Here is a 16,284-nt window from a genome sequence, read left to right on the forward strand (position 1 = left end):
AATTCCAATAAGGTGATAGCCCGGACATTAGAAATTTAGAATCAAAACTATATTTAATAATCTTGTGAATATAACTTATTAGACTTTACAAATAAGTTGATAGATATTTTTTAACAATTCACTTCATACGCCAATCGATAAATACTATTCCACTGGTCGAACTGCGAATTAACTACTAATAACAGGTTTCCAGTGTAACCGGATCGACCAAGCTCTCGATTCCCAAATTCGACCGGTCAAACCAACTAGGCCGAGCTGGGTTTTAGAATACTAGGTTTTATATGCATTATAAGTGTATTCTTGATGTTACATATGTACAAGAAGGAGTAATGGAAATTCATGGGGAATCCATTAGCCAACTCACTAAGAACAAAAAAATCCCCATCATTGATGTGATCCAAACCTGACTAACGTAGCACTAAGTACAATTCACTTAATGTAATATATATGAGTTTATGAATTATGATTAATTTATTTATATAATTGAAAAAGGTAACGAAATTGTGTCGTGAGATAATGCCTCTACACGTGATAAATGGGGCCCGTTTGTGTAAATATTTTTAGCAATCTTATTCAAAATATCAATTTATTTTATTATTTTAAAAATATTATTACATTTTCTTTAACTATTTTCAAACTTTTTAAATTTATTAATTTAACTAAACACTCTTAAAAAAAAAAATTTAAAATTTAATAAAAACATTTCGATCTATCCATATTTATCAAATTTCGGCCACCTTCACTAGAAGGTGGTTAAAATTTAGTATGATGGCGTATTACTAGCTTGATCTAGTCGATAGTGTATCGATTTATCATTTTTTGATCAGATCCATGATCAAAGATCTGGCTGTTGACAATCAGATCTTTAGTCGTAGCTAGTCGTCAACAACGACCAAGACATGACCGTTGTTGACAACCAAACATGACTAGATATGACCTTTTTGGACTAGATCCACGGTAGATTTGACTGAAAAAGGTTATCTTAACATACGCCCGACCAGATCCAGTTAATTGTGTATCGATACAGTGACTCCGACCACCTTTCGATGGTGGTGGCTAACTGTCATAATTTAATGAATAAGTGAAAGTGTTTTTGTAATTTTTAATATTTTTATTACATGGGTGTTCGATTATTTAACAAACGTAAGAAATATTTTTGTTAATTTTTAAATTCTACTTCGTTATTTTCACCAAACTCTAAAAATATCAAAAATATTATCCAAAATATTAAAACAAACGCGTCAACTATTTTAGAAAAAAAAGAAAAAGAAAAAAGACGTGGTCATAGATTCATCCCCTCCTTGGAGTGGCTCGTTTTATTCCTTATACATTAACATAGGTAACATGTTGCCTTATCTCATCAAAAGTAATCTGATCCTTGGAAGATGTTCCCAAAATAAAATGAATTCATATCATTATACGTCAATTTCAAATGAAGAGAATAATCAAATAGTAGATTGAGTAAAGAGATAAATCAATTTGTGAAATTACGAAATTACCCAAAGAAGAACAAAGAAATAATTTCAGTGATTGGATTTTGATTTGATGGAGTGAGTGGGTATGGTCCACAACATGCACTCCATTCATTAGTTGAACCACTTGTCATAGTGATAGCTCGACCTCACCTCCTCGACAATTGCTAAAAGGCCTAATTGCTTAAAGGTCTTTTAGGGTAATTTTTTTTGTGATGGCCCATCGTCCATTATCATACGTGGCGTTTCTTGGTATTAAATTCTTATATACCAGGAACTTTTTAAATCCTTATCACTAAAGTGAAATGCCTACCTATCTTCTTCTTCTTCTTCTTCTTCATCTTCATCTTCTCCACTTACGCCTTTCAAATTCCTTTCTTTCTATTTATTATTCTTATTGGATTGCCTTCATTTATACTCAGAAAAGTATCTCTCAATTCAATGACTACAACACTGAGTATTTGTATGTGAAAGGTTGATGTCTATTCAAAAACCGACTACTCACCTAACGCAATATAATCATTTATTTTATTTTTGTTTATTTAATTTAAGGTTTGAATCTTGCTAGTGTTGAGACTTGAGATAGAGACACGATTCTATTTAAATACAAGAAAACAACATATTCCCACCCGAGCTTTAGGAAAATTCTAAATTAATAACACTAATTTCATTTATTCAAAATACCCACCCTTAAAAAAACACTGTTAGTGACTGTTGGGTTCAAACAGATGCTATTACCAAACTGTCTTTCACCCCATTCCAAACCACCACCACCACACCCGATGGTTTTAACCATTTTCTGGCTACTTTTCCACCTACAACAAGTCCTTCCCTCCTCCTTACACCCTCCTTACCTTTCCCCAGACTTCCCCGCCACCGTTGCTCCGGTCATTCACCGAAAAACGGTGATCATTTGTCTTCGCAACCCCCTTTTCTTTGTAGCCATTTTTCGACTGATTCCCTTATCAGAAATCCCCCAAACCACCACCATTAAAACCCCTATTCTCCCCTCTTCAAAACCCACCCTCACACCACCTTCCCCGCTTACCATTTGTCGTCCACCGGCCCTTCTTTTGCCACCCTCAAGCTGTTTGTGGAAAGTCCCCAACCAACTCACCAAGCTACGACTCACTTTTAAGTTTCGACCACCAAAATTCAACATTCCACTATAAAAAAATACTTCAATTAATCCCTCAAACAAACCCCAAACTTCAATTTTATCAAACAACAATCCTCAACAACCAATTTAAAAAAAAAAATGCTATAAATCCTAGGTTGAGTGGCGGACGACGAACGGTGGGCTGCCAGAGTCGGGAAGGTTAGGGGCTTTATAGGGGGAAGTCGGTGAGCCAATGGGGTGGTCGTGGATGGCGTTGTCAAAATTGGGATCGATCGAAAAAATGTTGGAATCACACGAGTCAACCGTGCGTGGTGGTTAGCAATAGGGGGTGGAATTGCTCAGGAAAGAGAGGGGTTTTGTTGAGGGGATTGTGGGAAGTCTGTTGGTGGTGGTGGGGATGCTCAATGGCATCGAATTCAGGTTGATTTGGCCTAAATACGATGAGCACACGGTGGGAGTAGGTTGCTCAAAGGCAACGTGAATTCGACCAATTTTATAGAGAGGATAGGATGGGGATTCTGATGGTGGTTTCAAGGTGGATTTCTGACACCGGAAATGACTGGAAATTGGCTTGGAAGTTGAATGGTTGCGCGGCGCATGGTTGATGATCAGAGAGCAAGGGACGATAATAGAGGTAAGGGTTTAGTAGAATGGGTTGTGGGGAGTGTGATAGAGGTATTTGGGGGAATTTCTGGCAAAGAAATCAATCAAAAATCTGGCTTGAAAAGTCGGTCGTGCGAATGGAAGGTTGGTTGGGGGCTTTCCACAAACAGCTTGAGGGCAACAAAAGAAGGGCCATTGGACAATAAACGATGAGTGAGGGGAGGTGGTGTGAGGGTGGGTTTTGAAGAGGGGGGGTTAGGTGGATTTCCTACGAGGAAGTCGATCAGAAAATGGCTACAAAGAAGGGGAGTTATGAAGATGAACGGTCGTCATTTTCTAGCAAACAACTAGAGCAACGGTGGTGGGAAAGGCTGGGGATAGGTAAGGAGGGTGCAGGGAGAGTGATGGACCTATTTTAGATGGAAAAATAATTGGAAAATGGCTAAAACCATCGGGTGTGGTGATGGTTTGGAATGTGGTGAAAGATAGTTTGGTAATAACATCTGCCAAAACCCAACCGTCATTAGCGATGTTACTTTAAAGATGGATATTTGGAATAAATAAAATCAATGGTATTAACTTGAGATTTCTTAGTTTACTCTTTAAATACACTTTTCAATCTAATCTAATATACATTTGATTTGGCCGTATATGTGCAAGTGTTTTTTCACGTCAGCAAAAGGCAAAAAATTATTGGAGGGGTAAAACGTTTTTTTTTTCTTTTTTAATTTCAGATATGAAAAAGATAGATAATACTCTTTTAGAAAGTACTATGATAGGTATCATTTTAATCACTTTCTGGAAACCAAAAAAATAAAATAAAATAAAAAACCCCTCTTTATTAAAAATACATTATTAAATACACCAAATGTGCAATGGAATTAAAAAGGTTGACTTTAGCGAATTGATCCGGATTTGTAAATCTAGAAGTGTGCGGTTCAAAAATTAATGAAGCACGAGCACCTGCAAAAAGGGTGTGTTAACAAAAAATACATTTCACAGAGACATTAAATATAAGCAGCATAGTGGTCATAGGCTCGGAGCATTTTGATTGATGCCTTTTATTTTAAAGAATGTTTTTTATATAAATAAAAAGTATTTTTATTAATTTTTAAATATAAAAAATAATTTTTTATTTAAATCTAATAGATTCTTTAAATTTTAGAAAAAAAAATATATTTTTTTAAAAAAATTTGATAAAAAAATAAATTATAAATAAAATATATAAAAATTTATAATTTATTTATTTAAAATTAAAATAAAAAGTAAAATTTAGTCATATATAATTTATTTTTTAATTTATATTTAAAAAATAAAAAAATCGTTATAATGCATAAATTTGAATAAGAATCCTTTGGAGATGTCGGATCTTTCAAACTTGTGACAGACAACCACGTGAAACGCGCGCTTTTGTTGGTCAAATGGTGTGTCCACTCGACTGACATTGAAGTTACAAACACAAGGTTGAATAGTTCTTCTTCCAATTAAAGGGCGGCCTACAAAATGGCTATAAAGAAAAGTACAGGCAGAAAATAGCGTTTTGATTTTAGCAAATATGTAATAAAGGAACCTTAGCTGTCGTAATATAGAGTATGGACACAGCCATTCAACAAAATAGAAACCGTCCATAACACTTTTTTTTTTTTTTTTTATTTATCTTTTAAATTATTAACCTCTTATACTACTTCCATGTAAACATGCTAACTCGTGAAAGGCTTCTTTTGCTATTTTTGTTTTTGGTTTCGCTTTAAAACTTACACAAAAATAGAGAAAGTAGGGTTATCAAACGGTTAATTAAAACTTTTGAGTATATTATTTCAGAGGTCATAAGTTTGATTTATCTCGATCTCTGACCATTAAAACTTTTATCCGATTAGTAGTTCTAGGGTTCTAGGGGATTATTGATCAAGGTCTCGGAGGATTAGTTGAAATATGTAGGATTACTGATCAGAATGTTGGGGGATTAGTTAAGGTATACGTAAGTTGGTCTGGATACTCTCGTTCATGAAAAAAAAAATGCAATGACCGATAGTTCTAGGTAGGGGTGAAATCAAGTCGAGTCGAGTTGAGTATTTGGGTATTTGAACTCGACTTGTTTGCTACAGTATTGAGTTTGAGTCTAGTTGAGCCTGATGAATTGAGTTTGAACTCGAATTTGGCATCTAAAAGTTGAATTCAAGCTCAGTTAATCGAGTTTTAGTTGAGTTTTTCGAGTTTAATAGAGCTTTTCGAGCTTTTGGTATAGTGATCAAACTCGACTTGTATAATTATTCGAGCTACTCGAATTCGAACTCGACTCGATTAATTCCGAGTTGAATTCGAGCCAAGCTCGAGTCTCGCTCAGTTTTTACTCCTAGTTCTAGGGTCTTGAGAGATTATTATGTAGCGACTGTAATTCTAGGGTTTTAAAGGATTAATTGGGATATAATTAAGTTGGCTCGGACACCTTTGATTAGTAAAAAAAATAAAAAAAGAATGCAATTATATATTAAGTATTTACAGTGGTATAAATTAGAATGAAACAGTTATAATTATTGGAAACATCCATCGACGTGACGTGAATCCAAAATATGTCTTGTACAAATTAATTGGAAAGTAGTGACTTTGAAAGCACTAATTAATTTTTTATTGAGAAAATATAAATAAAATAAGGTGGATTTAAAACATAATTACATGACGTATTAAATTAAAAAAGAAAAAAAAGAAAACTTTAACGTTACCTTTTATATTCCATCAAGTCCTGAACCTAACCCATTAACCAACACTGAAAAAATTCAACTACATTCCTTTTGGTTGCTTGCATTCTCCCCAATTTGAACGGTTGTCTTGTCTCCCTAAAAGACAAACCGAAGCCACGGGCCAAACCCAACCCGATCCAAGACCCAAAAGTATGTAAAAGAAAAGAAAGTAGTTTGTTACTTTGTTTCCACCATGTTTATATAGCATTCGAAGAAAATCCTTTTATTTTTTTTATTTTTTTATTTTGGGTTTCAAAAAGGCGCGTGGGTCCCGGAAACTCAGTCGCTTTCCTTGGTACTACCCACTAAACCACGTGGTAGTCAAGACAGAGAAGCGATTGGACATTTTAGAGAATCAAACACTCAATACTCAATAGCCGCGTTTGACGCTTCTTCCTTTCTTTCCTCTTCCTCCTCTCCTGAGACCATTAATATGAAGAGTAATCGACCTTTCCCCCCCACACCCCCAAGGCTTTCCTTAAGGCACCTTCCCACCCAAAAAGTTTAAAATACCGCTTTCCCATCCAAAGTTTGTATTTTATTAATATTTAAAATGCAATTCACTTTCTCAATCAGCATTTGATAAGCTATAAGAGCTAGAGTAGGAGAGGTTTTATAAAGTGGAGACTGGTGGATCGAATGGTGATGATCGATTAAATATTAATTGTTAGAATTAGCCGAAAATCAATTAAAAATAGGAAACCTAGCTTTACAATAGCCGATAATTGGTAAGAAATCAGATATCAGAGTGAGAATAGTTTTACAGAAAAGAAACTGAAAGTTTAAATGGTGGTGAAAGAGAGAATTTTTGTCGTAAAAATTAGTTTTGGCTAGTAATAAAATATAAATTTTGGGTAAAAAAGTGGTTTTTAGAATTTTTTTGGGTGTGATTAGTGTAAAACCTTAGGTGGGAAAAGTCGTTTACTCTTAATATAAAAGGTGGGTCTACTGTTATAGTAAAAAGTTTTAAAATCAATTCACTGGCCAACAAGTTAAAATCAGAAAGCCACTTCTCTCTCTCTCTCCATCGCTTTTTCTCTTCCAATCTCAACAAGACAACAAGAAGTGTCGTCCTCTTCTTTCTCTTTTACTTACCAAACAACATTAACGAGGCTATCAATTTACACACAAACCATGTCTTCTCACTCCATCTCCTTCTTTAAACTACCAAAAAAACTTAGGGTTTTATATTTCATCTGAACTTCTTCATTTTTTTTTTTCAATCTACGAAATTCTCACCCAATTATATTTTTCCTTCATTTTTTTCCCCCATGGAACTACAACTGCCGGAACAGTTTCATGGTCGGCCATTGGAGAATGTTTCCACTTCGGACCAGCCTTGTTTACGTGCAGAAATCAAGCCAGTGCAAAATTTTGATAGTAATTTAAAGGAAATCGAGCTGAAGTGTGTCGATCAATGCCATCACATCCAACAATTTAACGCTACGGAGCTGGTCAAAGCTCCGGAGGGTGCAGTCGTCCAGGATGCTGCCTTGACAGTTAGACATGATGGTAGCATGGTGGATGTAGAGGTCAAGTTTGGCACAATGAGTAATCGGAAGCGGGGACGGCCTCCCAGAGCTAGTCCGGTCAAACCAAAAAAACGTCAGCCTCCGCCGTCGCAGAGGAGAAAGAAAGACGAGGAAGATGTTTGCTTTATTTGCTTCGATGGTGGCAATCTGGTCTTATGTGATCGCAGGTGAGTAATTAATTAGTTGGCTTTCTTTTCTCTCATTTTTCTTGCTAAGAATTTTCTGAAATCTGAATTAGACATTTTCCTTCAAAGAGTGTAATCTGATTTACCTGACTTGTAAGCTGAAGATATTTTCCCCTCACCCAACCTTTTTTTTTTTTTTTTTTTTTTTGTGGTATGGTGATCATTGTCTGGGTTTCAAAGTTAGGGTTTGAAAGTTATAATTTAGTGTGGCAGTTGTTAATGTATCTATTTTTGGTGTTCTGGTAAATTAGGGGATGCCCTAAAGCGTACCATCCTTCATGTATAAAGCGGGACGAGGCATTCTTTCGTTCAAGGGCTAAATGGAACTGCGGTATGTTTTCTTTTATTAATACGTCATAAGTTCTATGTATAATCTTTATTTGCCTGTGTAACGTGTTTCGATTTATGTCTTGCTGTGTTTATTTAAATGCTTGTTTTACTCAAGAAGTCACTTTATCTATTGTAGGTCTTTAGTTACCAATTGTAGTCTCCTTATTTAACTCTGAATATCTTATTATTATTATTATTATTATTTTTTTTTGGAAATTTCCTACGTGAATGTTGATTCTATGATTTATTAATTTGCTATGTGCGTCATGGATTTCAGGGTGGCATATCTGTAGTACTTGTCGGAAGGCTTCATATTATGTGTGCTATACTTGTACCTATTCTTTATGCAAGGGATGCATTAAGGACGCTGATTACTTCTGTGTAAGAGGGAACAAAGGACTTTGTGCAGCATGCATGAAAACTATCATGATGATGGAAAACAGTGCTATACGGAATCAAGGAACGGTATGTTCAACTTTCTTTCCAATGAGGATTTTGATTCTTCTGGTTGCTTACTCTGTTCTGCGAGCTGATTTTTCTTAGCTTGGTAATATTCGAAATGGAAATTTACAAATTTTTAAAAGAAAGGACCTGTTTTTTGGGATCTGTTGCACCTCGCCCTTGTTTGGGTTGCTATCATCGTTCTTATTCAGTTTATACCTAATAAATTTAATGTGGTTTCTTTCTTTCTATTTTTTTTTTTTTTTTTGTTGTTGTTGTGGTTATTATAGCTTATAGCTGTAATTTAAGCTTGGGTTGCATTCTAGTGCCTTTTATTTGTCTCTTTGAAACTTTGAACTTTTTAACAAGGTTGCCTAATTCATATAGCGGTTTTTGGCCATCGCATTTCATTTTTTATAATTTCTCTTTCCCTGGTTCAGGAGCAGGTGGATTTTGATGATAAAACTAGCTGGGAGTATCTATTCAAGGTTTACTGGGTGTGCTTGAAAGAGAAGCTGAATTTAACTTTGGATGAGCTCACTCAAGCTAAAAACCCTTGGAATGGACCTTCTATTAATGCTTCTAAGGGCAAATGCTCTGTTGAAGTTGATAGATCTTCCGTAATGGCTCCTAACGGTGAATCATCTGGTGATGTTACTGCACCTTCTATTAACAAAGGCCCTAGTTCAGAAAATTCTTCTGGGAATGCCGAAGCAAATAATGCTAAGAGAAGAAAGACTAAGAAGCTACCAGAGTTTCTTAACAAGCCGGACTCCCTTAATATGGAAAAATCAGGTACTGATGAAGGAACCTCTCCACACGAGGCCCCAAAATGGGCAACAGATGTTCTCTTAGAGTTTGTTGCATTCATGAAAAATGGTGATACATCAAAGATAACCCCCACAGAAGTCCAGGGTCTTGTGCTGGAGTATGTGAAGAGATACAACCTTTGTGATCCTGATCAGCAGTGTCTAGTTGTTTGTGATGCAAGACTATATGGTTTGTTAGGAATAGAAAGGGTGGGTCACCTTGAAATGCTTGGGATTCTTGAGACACACTTGCTTGATAAGGAAAATTCTCTGGCTTGTCAAACAGCTATAGGAGTTGCTGATGCTTGTGCTAGCCAGATGGAGATTGACACAAAAAATGATAACCAGTTAACGTCAGAAAATGATATGAGGCATAACACACATATAAGGGCTGGGAAGAAGGGATCTGTAGCTGATCCTAATGGATATGCAGCAATTGATGTGCACAACATCAACTTGATATACCTGAAACGTAGTTTTGCTGAGAACCTTATTGATGAGAGTGACAAATTTCAAGAGAAGGTTGTTGGGTCAATAGTGCGGATAAAAATTACTGGCACTGATCCAAAGCAAGATATGCATAGGCTTGTTAGAGTAACAGGTAAATATCTATATAAATCAAAGGTCCTAATTGCTTTTCAAAGTTAAGAGAAATATTATAATTTGTACTCTTTAATATTTTGTACACTGGAAAACATTCATTGCTACAAAATTGTAACTTTTTGAGGGTTTTCTGTACAGGTACAGGCAAGGCAGCTGAACCATATGTAATTGGAGACAGAAAAACTGATTTAATGATTGAAGTTCATAACTTGCAAAGGAGTGATTTGCTCCCAATTGATGTGATTTCAAACGAGGAGTTCTCTGAGGTGTTATAACTTACCCCTTGTATAGATGTTTTTCTTTCCTATTTATTAAAAGGTTGATATTTCTGATTTTCCAAACATATTAGGTTCTCTAGATTTATTGAAAATAACATTTCCACCTTTTTGAGGTTTTTATTGAGTGAATGAGAAACAAAGTGGTTTTGAGCATCGTCCTGCTCTATCAAAGAATCAGGACATCACTGTTGAACTTTTTCAACCATTCATGGGAATATACTTCTAGACCTAAGAAGATAAATAGAGTGTTCACCTTTGGAAAATTAACTACACTGATCACGACATGGTGTCTATTGTATTAGTTTAGCAGTTGAGTGGACCGAATTAATGAACCTGAAAGTCAACATCACTAGTACTTATCTATTCTATATGTGGCTGTAGTTTTGGTTATTGGCGCAGACAGTTGTTGCACACAACTATTATAATTATCATATTCTATCATTCGGTTACATTTATTTGAATTTTAAATCAATTATTGTTCGGCCAATTTGGTTTTAATTATGGAAGCATTTACAGTGACAAATCATCCTAGATGTTTAATGTTTTGCTGAACTTGATTTTTTTTCAAGTTTTAGAAAGTCTTTGCTTACAGGCGCTCACTGCCTGACATTCATACACTTATACATATGTAGCTAGAGTATATATAAAGAGTGTATGTCTTTTATTCATGTAGGTTTTCTTTACCTGTTGGGAAACTTAATCTGTTTCGTGACACTTGAGGGTTTAGTGGAGAGCCATGAGGAGGATGGCATTACATAATAATATAGGCACGACATATGATAATGCATTGAAGACATTGAGATTCTCTAGGTTACCATGTGGAGTATTACATGCGTAATGTTTAACTTGAAATTTTCCCAAGTATATTTCAGTTTATTTGTGACATGAATTACATATATTGCATTAATATGATTTCTACTGCTATCATTTGCACAAATTTTTTGACTGTCCAGTGAGCTTTGTAATTTTTGTGGTATTGTTAGGTAGCTCACCATAGGAAAGGCACCCCTAGGTTTTTACCATTTATTAGTAAATGCTATCTGGCCTGATCTTATTCCCCTGGGGAGTGCAGTAAATTTCCTTATGTGTTGATGTTTTATTATGTTTCCCAGTATGAATGTAGATGTTTACGCGAGAGCATTAAATGCGGACTCATGAAACATTTTACAGTGGTAAGTCTGTGTATATCTTCATGTATGCTTTTTGAGCTTGGATATTTGCACTGCCATTTCTAAAGGATGTCTGCATTCTTATAGGGCGAGATTCTGGAGAGAGCATTGAAATTACAATCACAGAGAATTGATGATGTAAGTTTTTTTGCAGTTAATACCAATGCATATCTGTCGACTTATAATGCTAATGCATGGCTTAGCTAGTCGTATGAAATTATTTATTTTTGGTGCTTTTCAATATTGATGCAATTCTTTCTATTTTATATTTGTAAATATCATTTAATTTAAGATTTAAATTTCATGCTTTTTTTAATCATTTATTATTATTTTTTTTATTGTCTTGATTCTCCATTTTAGTTACTGGAATCACAGAAACTGCAGCTTATACATCTCCATGATCAAGCTAGTGAAAAGGGACGTAAAAAAGAATATCCTTTGTTACTAAATATTATTATGACCTTCTGTTTGAGCTTTTCCATGCTTGTGAATTTTTAATGCAACACAATGAATGCTCTCAGTGTCACTGTATTCCGGTCACCAAACAGGTAAATATCAGTGTGCAAATTTAAAAAGTTCAAATTTTTGGGCAAAATACTAAATTCCTCAAGTAATACTTNGCAGTTAATACCAATGCATATCTGTCGACTTATAATGCTAATGCATGGCTTAGCTAGTTGTATGAAATTATTTATTTTTGGTGCTTTTCAATATTGATGCAATTCTTTCTATTTTATATTTGTAAATATCATTTAATTTAAGATTTAAATTTCATACTTTTCTTAATCATTTATTATTATTTTTTTATTGTCTTGATTCTCCATTTTAGTTACTGGAAGCACAGAAACTGCAGGTTATACATCTCCGTGATCAAGCTAGTGAAAAGGGACGTAAAAAAGAATATCCTTTGTTACTAAATATTATTATGACCTTCTGTTTGAGCTTTTCCATGCTTGTGAATTTTTAATGCAACACAATGAATGCTCTCAACGTCACTGTATTCGGGTCACCAAACAGGTAAATATCAGTGTGCAAATTTAAAAAGTTCAAATTTTTGGGCAAAATACTAAATTCCTCAAGTAATACTTATTTACATAAAAGCCGTGGTATTTTTTTATTTATTTATTTATTTTTTGTCATGAAAACCTAGACATTAGAATCAGAAATCAAGTATCCAAATTTTCCAATTAATGTAGTTTAATTTAAAAAAATTTGCTTCCTATGTATTTGAAGCATAAAGCCATAAATTCTAACCTGGAGTGCTTCACATGGCACAGGTTTTGCTTAATTCAAAAGTTGATTAACAACAATTTCACCCATCTACCAAAGAGATTCTTTTGTAAAATCACAAATGACAAGATATGATAAAACTGTACTAAATTTTGCTGAATCAATCAAATTTGAAATTTTAAAATAATATTTAGAACTGAAGAAAATCTTTGAGAATTTTTTCCCGCTGTATAGAATAACAAAGTTACAATGTTTCTCAAAGTTACTGAATAACAACTCTTTTTAACCAAACACTAACCATATACAGTTCTTGGGAGCTCAAAGGGGGCGTATTGAGCAATACAATGTCTTCCCACCTCTTCAAAATTTGGAGAGTTGGCTTTCTTTCTTGTTCTATTTTTCTTTACCTCTTTGTCTGTTTTATGTTTCTTGTAATTGAAGCTAGTTTGTTGGATGTTATCTGTTACGCACCATGGGAACTTGGTGTAACATTATCTAGTATTCCTTAACAATGTTGCACGCTCAGAGAATGTGTGGAGAAGTTAGAGCTTTTGAACTCTCCTGATAATCACAAGCGCAGGCCTCTTGGAGTGGAAGTAGTACATATTGACCCACGAATGGATCCAAGTTATGAGTCTGAAGATGATGTTGGAGAATTTGATGAGAAGAAATCAGGTCCCTAGCATTGGCTTATTGATATGGAAGAATTTGTTTTAATTTATTTTCCTCTTTTTAGTTTTGATGATAGTTTTGCTGGTATATTTGCAGTTAACTGTGTAAGTCCAAGAGATCCTAAATCTGTTTCTGGGGTTGCCTCTGGAAAATTTCTACCATCAAATTGTGTGGGTATTGTGCAACCTGCTATTATTGAGACTGAGAAGACATGGTACTATGAGGACCCCAATGGAAAGAATCAGGGACCATTTTCCATTGCGCAGCTGCGTAAATGGAATACTAGTGGACATTTTCCTGTTAATTTGCGAGTATGGAGGACAGATAAAAAACAAGACGACTCCATGCTTCTGACTGATGCTTTGAATGGGGGATTTTATAAGACTGTTGAGAGTCGAAAGAATGTTGGAATTTGTTGTGATAAACAGGCCCTCAGTGAAGGCCGTGCTGATAAACAGGTCCTCTGTGAGGGCAATATGGGCCCATCTTCTGGAGAAAACTGTAGGCTTCCACACGATCATAGTGCTTCAAAGGCCTGGGATTCAAACTCTTCTTTTGTGGCTTTATTGAATTCTTGTGAAATGGCAGACCAGATACCTCCTGAGAAGTCCCAGCTCGTAAAGGAAAATGGGGGATGTGAAATGCGCCCAGATGGGGGTGAGAGCAAACCGGGGCAATCATTTGGAAAAAATTCAAGATCTCCACCTGTAGATATTACCATAAATGGCTGGGACAACAATGCTCTTGTCAATTTGGTGAAGTCTTTTGAGCTTATAGATCAGGATCAGGAGATGGACTTCTCTGATCTACCCAGCCCCACCCCCAATCGGAGCCATGTGCAGGTTGAAGATTCTGAGATGCAAAAGCCTAGGAGTACAGCATCTAGTCCGGTGGCTGGTGGACCACCGCTACCTGAAGTGGCTGGTGAAGGGAGTGGGCATTCCCCTTCTCCAGCAAAACCTGCGCTGGACAAGAGGGAGTCTGATGTCGTGGCAGCATCTATTGTAAAACAGACTGAAGTGCCCAGTGATCATGCTGCCACCCCAACTTCAGTGCCCAGTGATCATTCCTCTTCGTCCCACCCTGCATCCAATGCTGCTAGTTGGCAGCCAGTTGATGTTGCTGTTGCTGAACTTGAGGAATTCACTGCTTGGTCTGAAGAATCTGTTTCAGAGCTGTTGGCGGAAGTTGATGAAGCAATGCGGTCCTTTAATGGTGTAGCATCTCCTACTTCACCTCTGCACTGTGGTGTTGAAAATGATTGTTTCAGCCCTCTGAGGGGGTTAAGCTCAAGAGTTGATACAGGGAGAAGTGCTTCCTTGGGCTCCAGTAGTGATACACACACGATTTCTCAGTCACCTGTGAATGAGGAGCCACGTGGGGTATCTCAGGGGGATGTTCTTGATCGTCAAAAAAGTTCTGGTGGGCCTTCTTCCACAAGTAATGAGGTGGAAGTCCTAGAGGAAGTTACAAAGTCCAGTGATGATTCAGTTAATCAATGCAAAGCAGCTTCAAACTTACCACCGCCTTTACCTCCTGTGACAAGTTGGGAGATGGCCACCATAGACACCACTTGGAGGCCTGGAACAGAAACTACAAATATCAGTGAGGGAACGGTGCAGGGAAATGCAGACTTGGGATTTAGAGGATTGTTTCAAGGAATAATGAATGATGATTGGGTAAATGGTCAGTGGGGAAATTTAGGCATGTGGGGAAGCCAACCTAGGTATGGTGGCGACAGACTCTCTAGTCCTAGAGACTTTAATGTTGATGGCATGGATTCAAGTTTTGGTAGCGGCAGGCCAGTTTTTAATGGGCAGGCAATGTATGATGATGGGAATGGAGGAGGAAAGACAATTTTTGATGATGGGAATGGAGGAGGTTCTTTCGGACTTGCACCCAAAAGTCAGCAGGTTTGTAAATTTCATGAAACCGGGTTTTGCAAAGATGGGACATCTTGTAGGTACTTTCATTTATGATTTAGGATTCCACGGTCATTGTGTGGCATTTAGTTTTGAACTCGTAGCTCGTCTTAGGAAAGGTTCTAATGTTAATGCTCTAATTTAACCAGTACATCAGTTAGTGAAGCAGCAGAATACGGAAATCTATTTTGGGATAGTTTTAGGAGCTTAAAAGTAGCACACTCAATTGTCATGACTCATGATTGTAAAAAACGGCCTTGTACTAAATATTCAATTGCTAGTACCGATCCTCTCAATTCATTACGAATGGACAACATCCATTTTGAGGGGTTGTGTAATTTAAGCCAAACAGCCCCTTCCTTTTCCTTTCTGTTATCTCCTAATGACTCGGTTGAAATATATGTATATGTGTATTTATTTATTCAGTTTTTATCTGTTCCTCTTCCCTCTCACGAGAGCTGAAACTACCCTCTCTAAGTGGTGCTTAATGGCGACCACAATTTGTGATGGGTCGGGTACAATACAAGAGAAGCGGACCGATCATGGTTCTGGGTTCAAGTTTGGGAGATATAACAGTAATATACCAAAGATGTGTTATACTGCAACAGTATTTTAATCACAATTATTTTGAAAGTTGTGATAATATAATTTGAACATTAAATTGTGTATTTTGTTAGCATTATTCTCTTTTACAAGGATTTTATTATTTTGAATATTTGTTTTTACTTATAAATCTAGTGTTAATAATGAATGGAGTTGAAATTTGTTTTTGTTAGTGGGTCTGGTATGGAATTGTGTAGTTCTTAACCACAATGATTTAGATGAATGAAATCATAATCCTTTAAATTATTATATGCATTTAAGATTTCATTAATTAATCCCAAATTACAAATAATTTTATTTTAATTTATACGGATTAACTCCAACTAAACTAACTCGATTTAAATGGTATAAATTTCAAGGGCGGGCCAACCCTGGTTAAGTTGTGCGGCCATGTGACGATTTGCTCCATTGCGTCCTAGACTCCCAGTCAAGAATGCACAGGTAATGATCGGGTCAGTCATGGTGGGATTAATTTTTTGGTGATTATTATTATTGACAATGTTATATATAAAAACTTTTTTTTTTTAATATAAATTGAAGTGTTAATTAATTCAATAAATACTTAATTGATATAGTT

At 35.8% G+C, this 16,284-nt stretch overlaps 1 protein-coding gene across 1 annotated transcript; it reads left to right on the forward strand.

Annotated features, from left to right (window-relative positions):
• The first annotated feature begins 6,976 nt into the window (after positions 1–6,976).
• Positions 6,977–15,453, forward strand: LOC116145621 (zinc finger CCCH domain-containing protein 44). The gene is made up of 10 exons (XM_031431068.1): positions 6,977–7,632; positions 7,902–7,981; positions 8,258–8,445; positions 8,862–9,831; positions 9,972–10,099; positions 11,224–11,283; positions 11,368–11,418; positions 12,110–12,180; positions 13,031–13,185; positions 13,279–15,453. Exons 1-10 carry the CDS (start codon positions 7,205–7,207, stop codon positions 15,159–15,161), a joined length of 4,014 nt encoding a protein of 1,337 aa, XP_031286928.1. The 5' UTR covers positions 6,977–7,204; the 3' UTR covers positions 15,162–15,453.
• Positions 15,454–16,284: the final 831 nt, after the last annotated feature.

Source organism: Pistacia vera, unplaced genomic scaffold, assembly GCF_008641045.1.
Source record: "Pistacia vera cultivar Batoury unplaced genomic scaffold, PisVer_v2 Contig464, whole genome shotgun sequence".
Taxonomy (NCBI): Eukaryota; Viridiplantae; Streptophyta; class Magnoliopsida; order Sapindales; family Anacardiaceae; genus Pistacia; species Pistacia vera.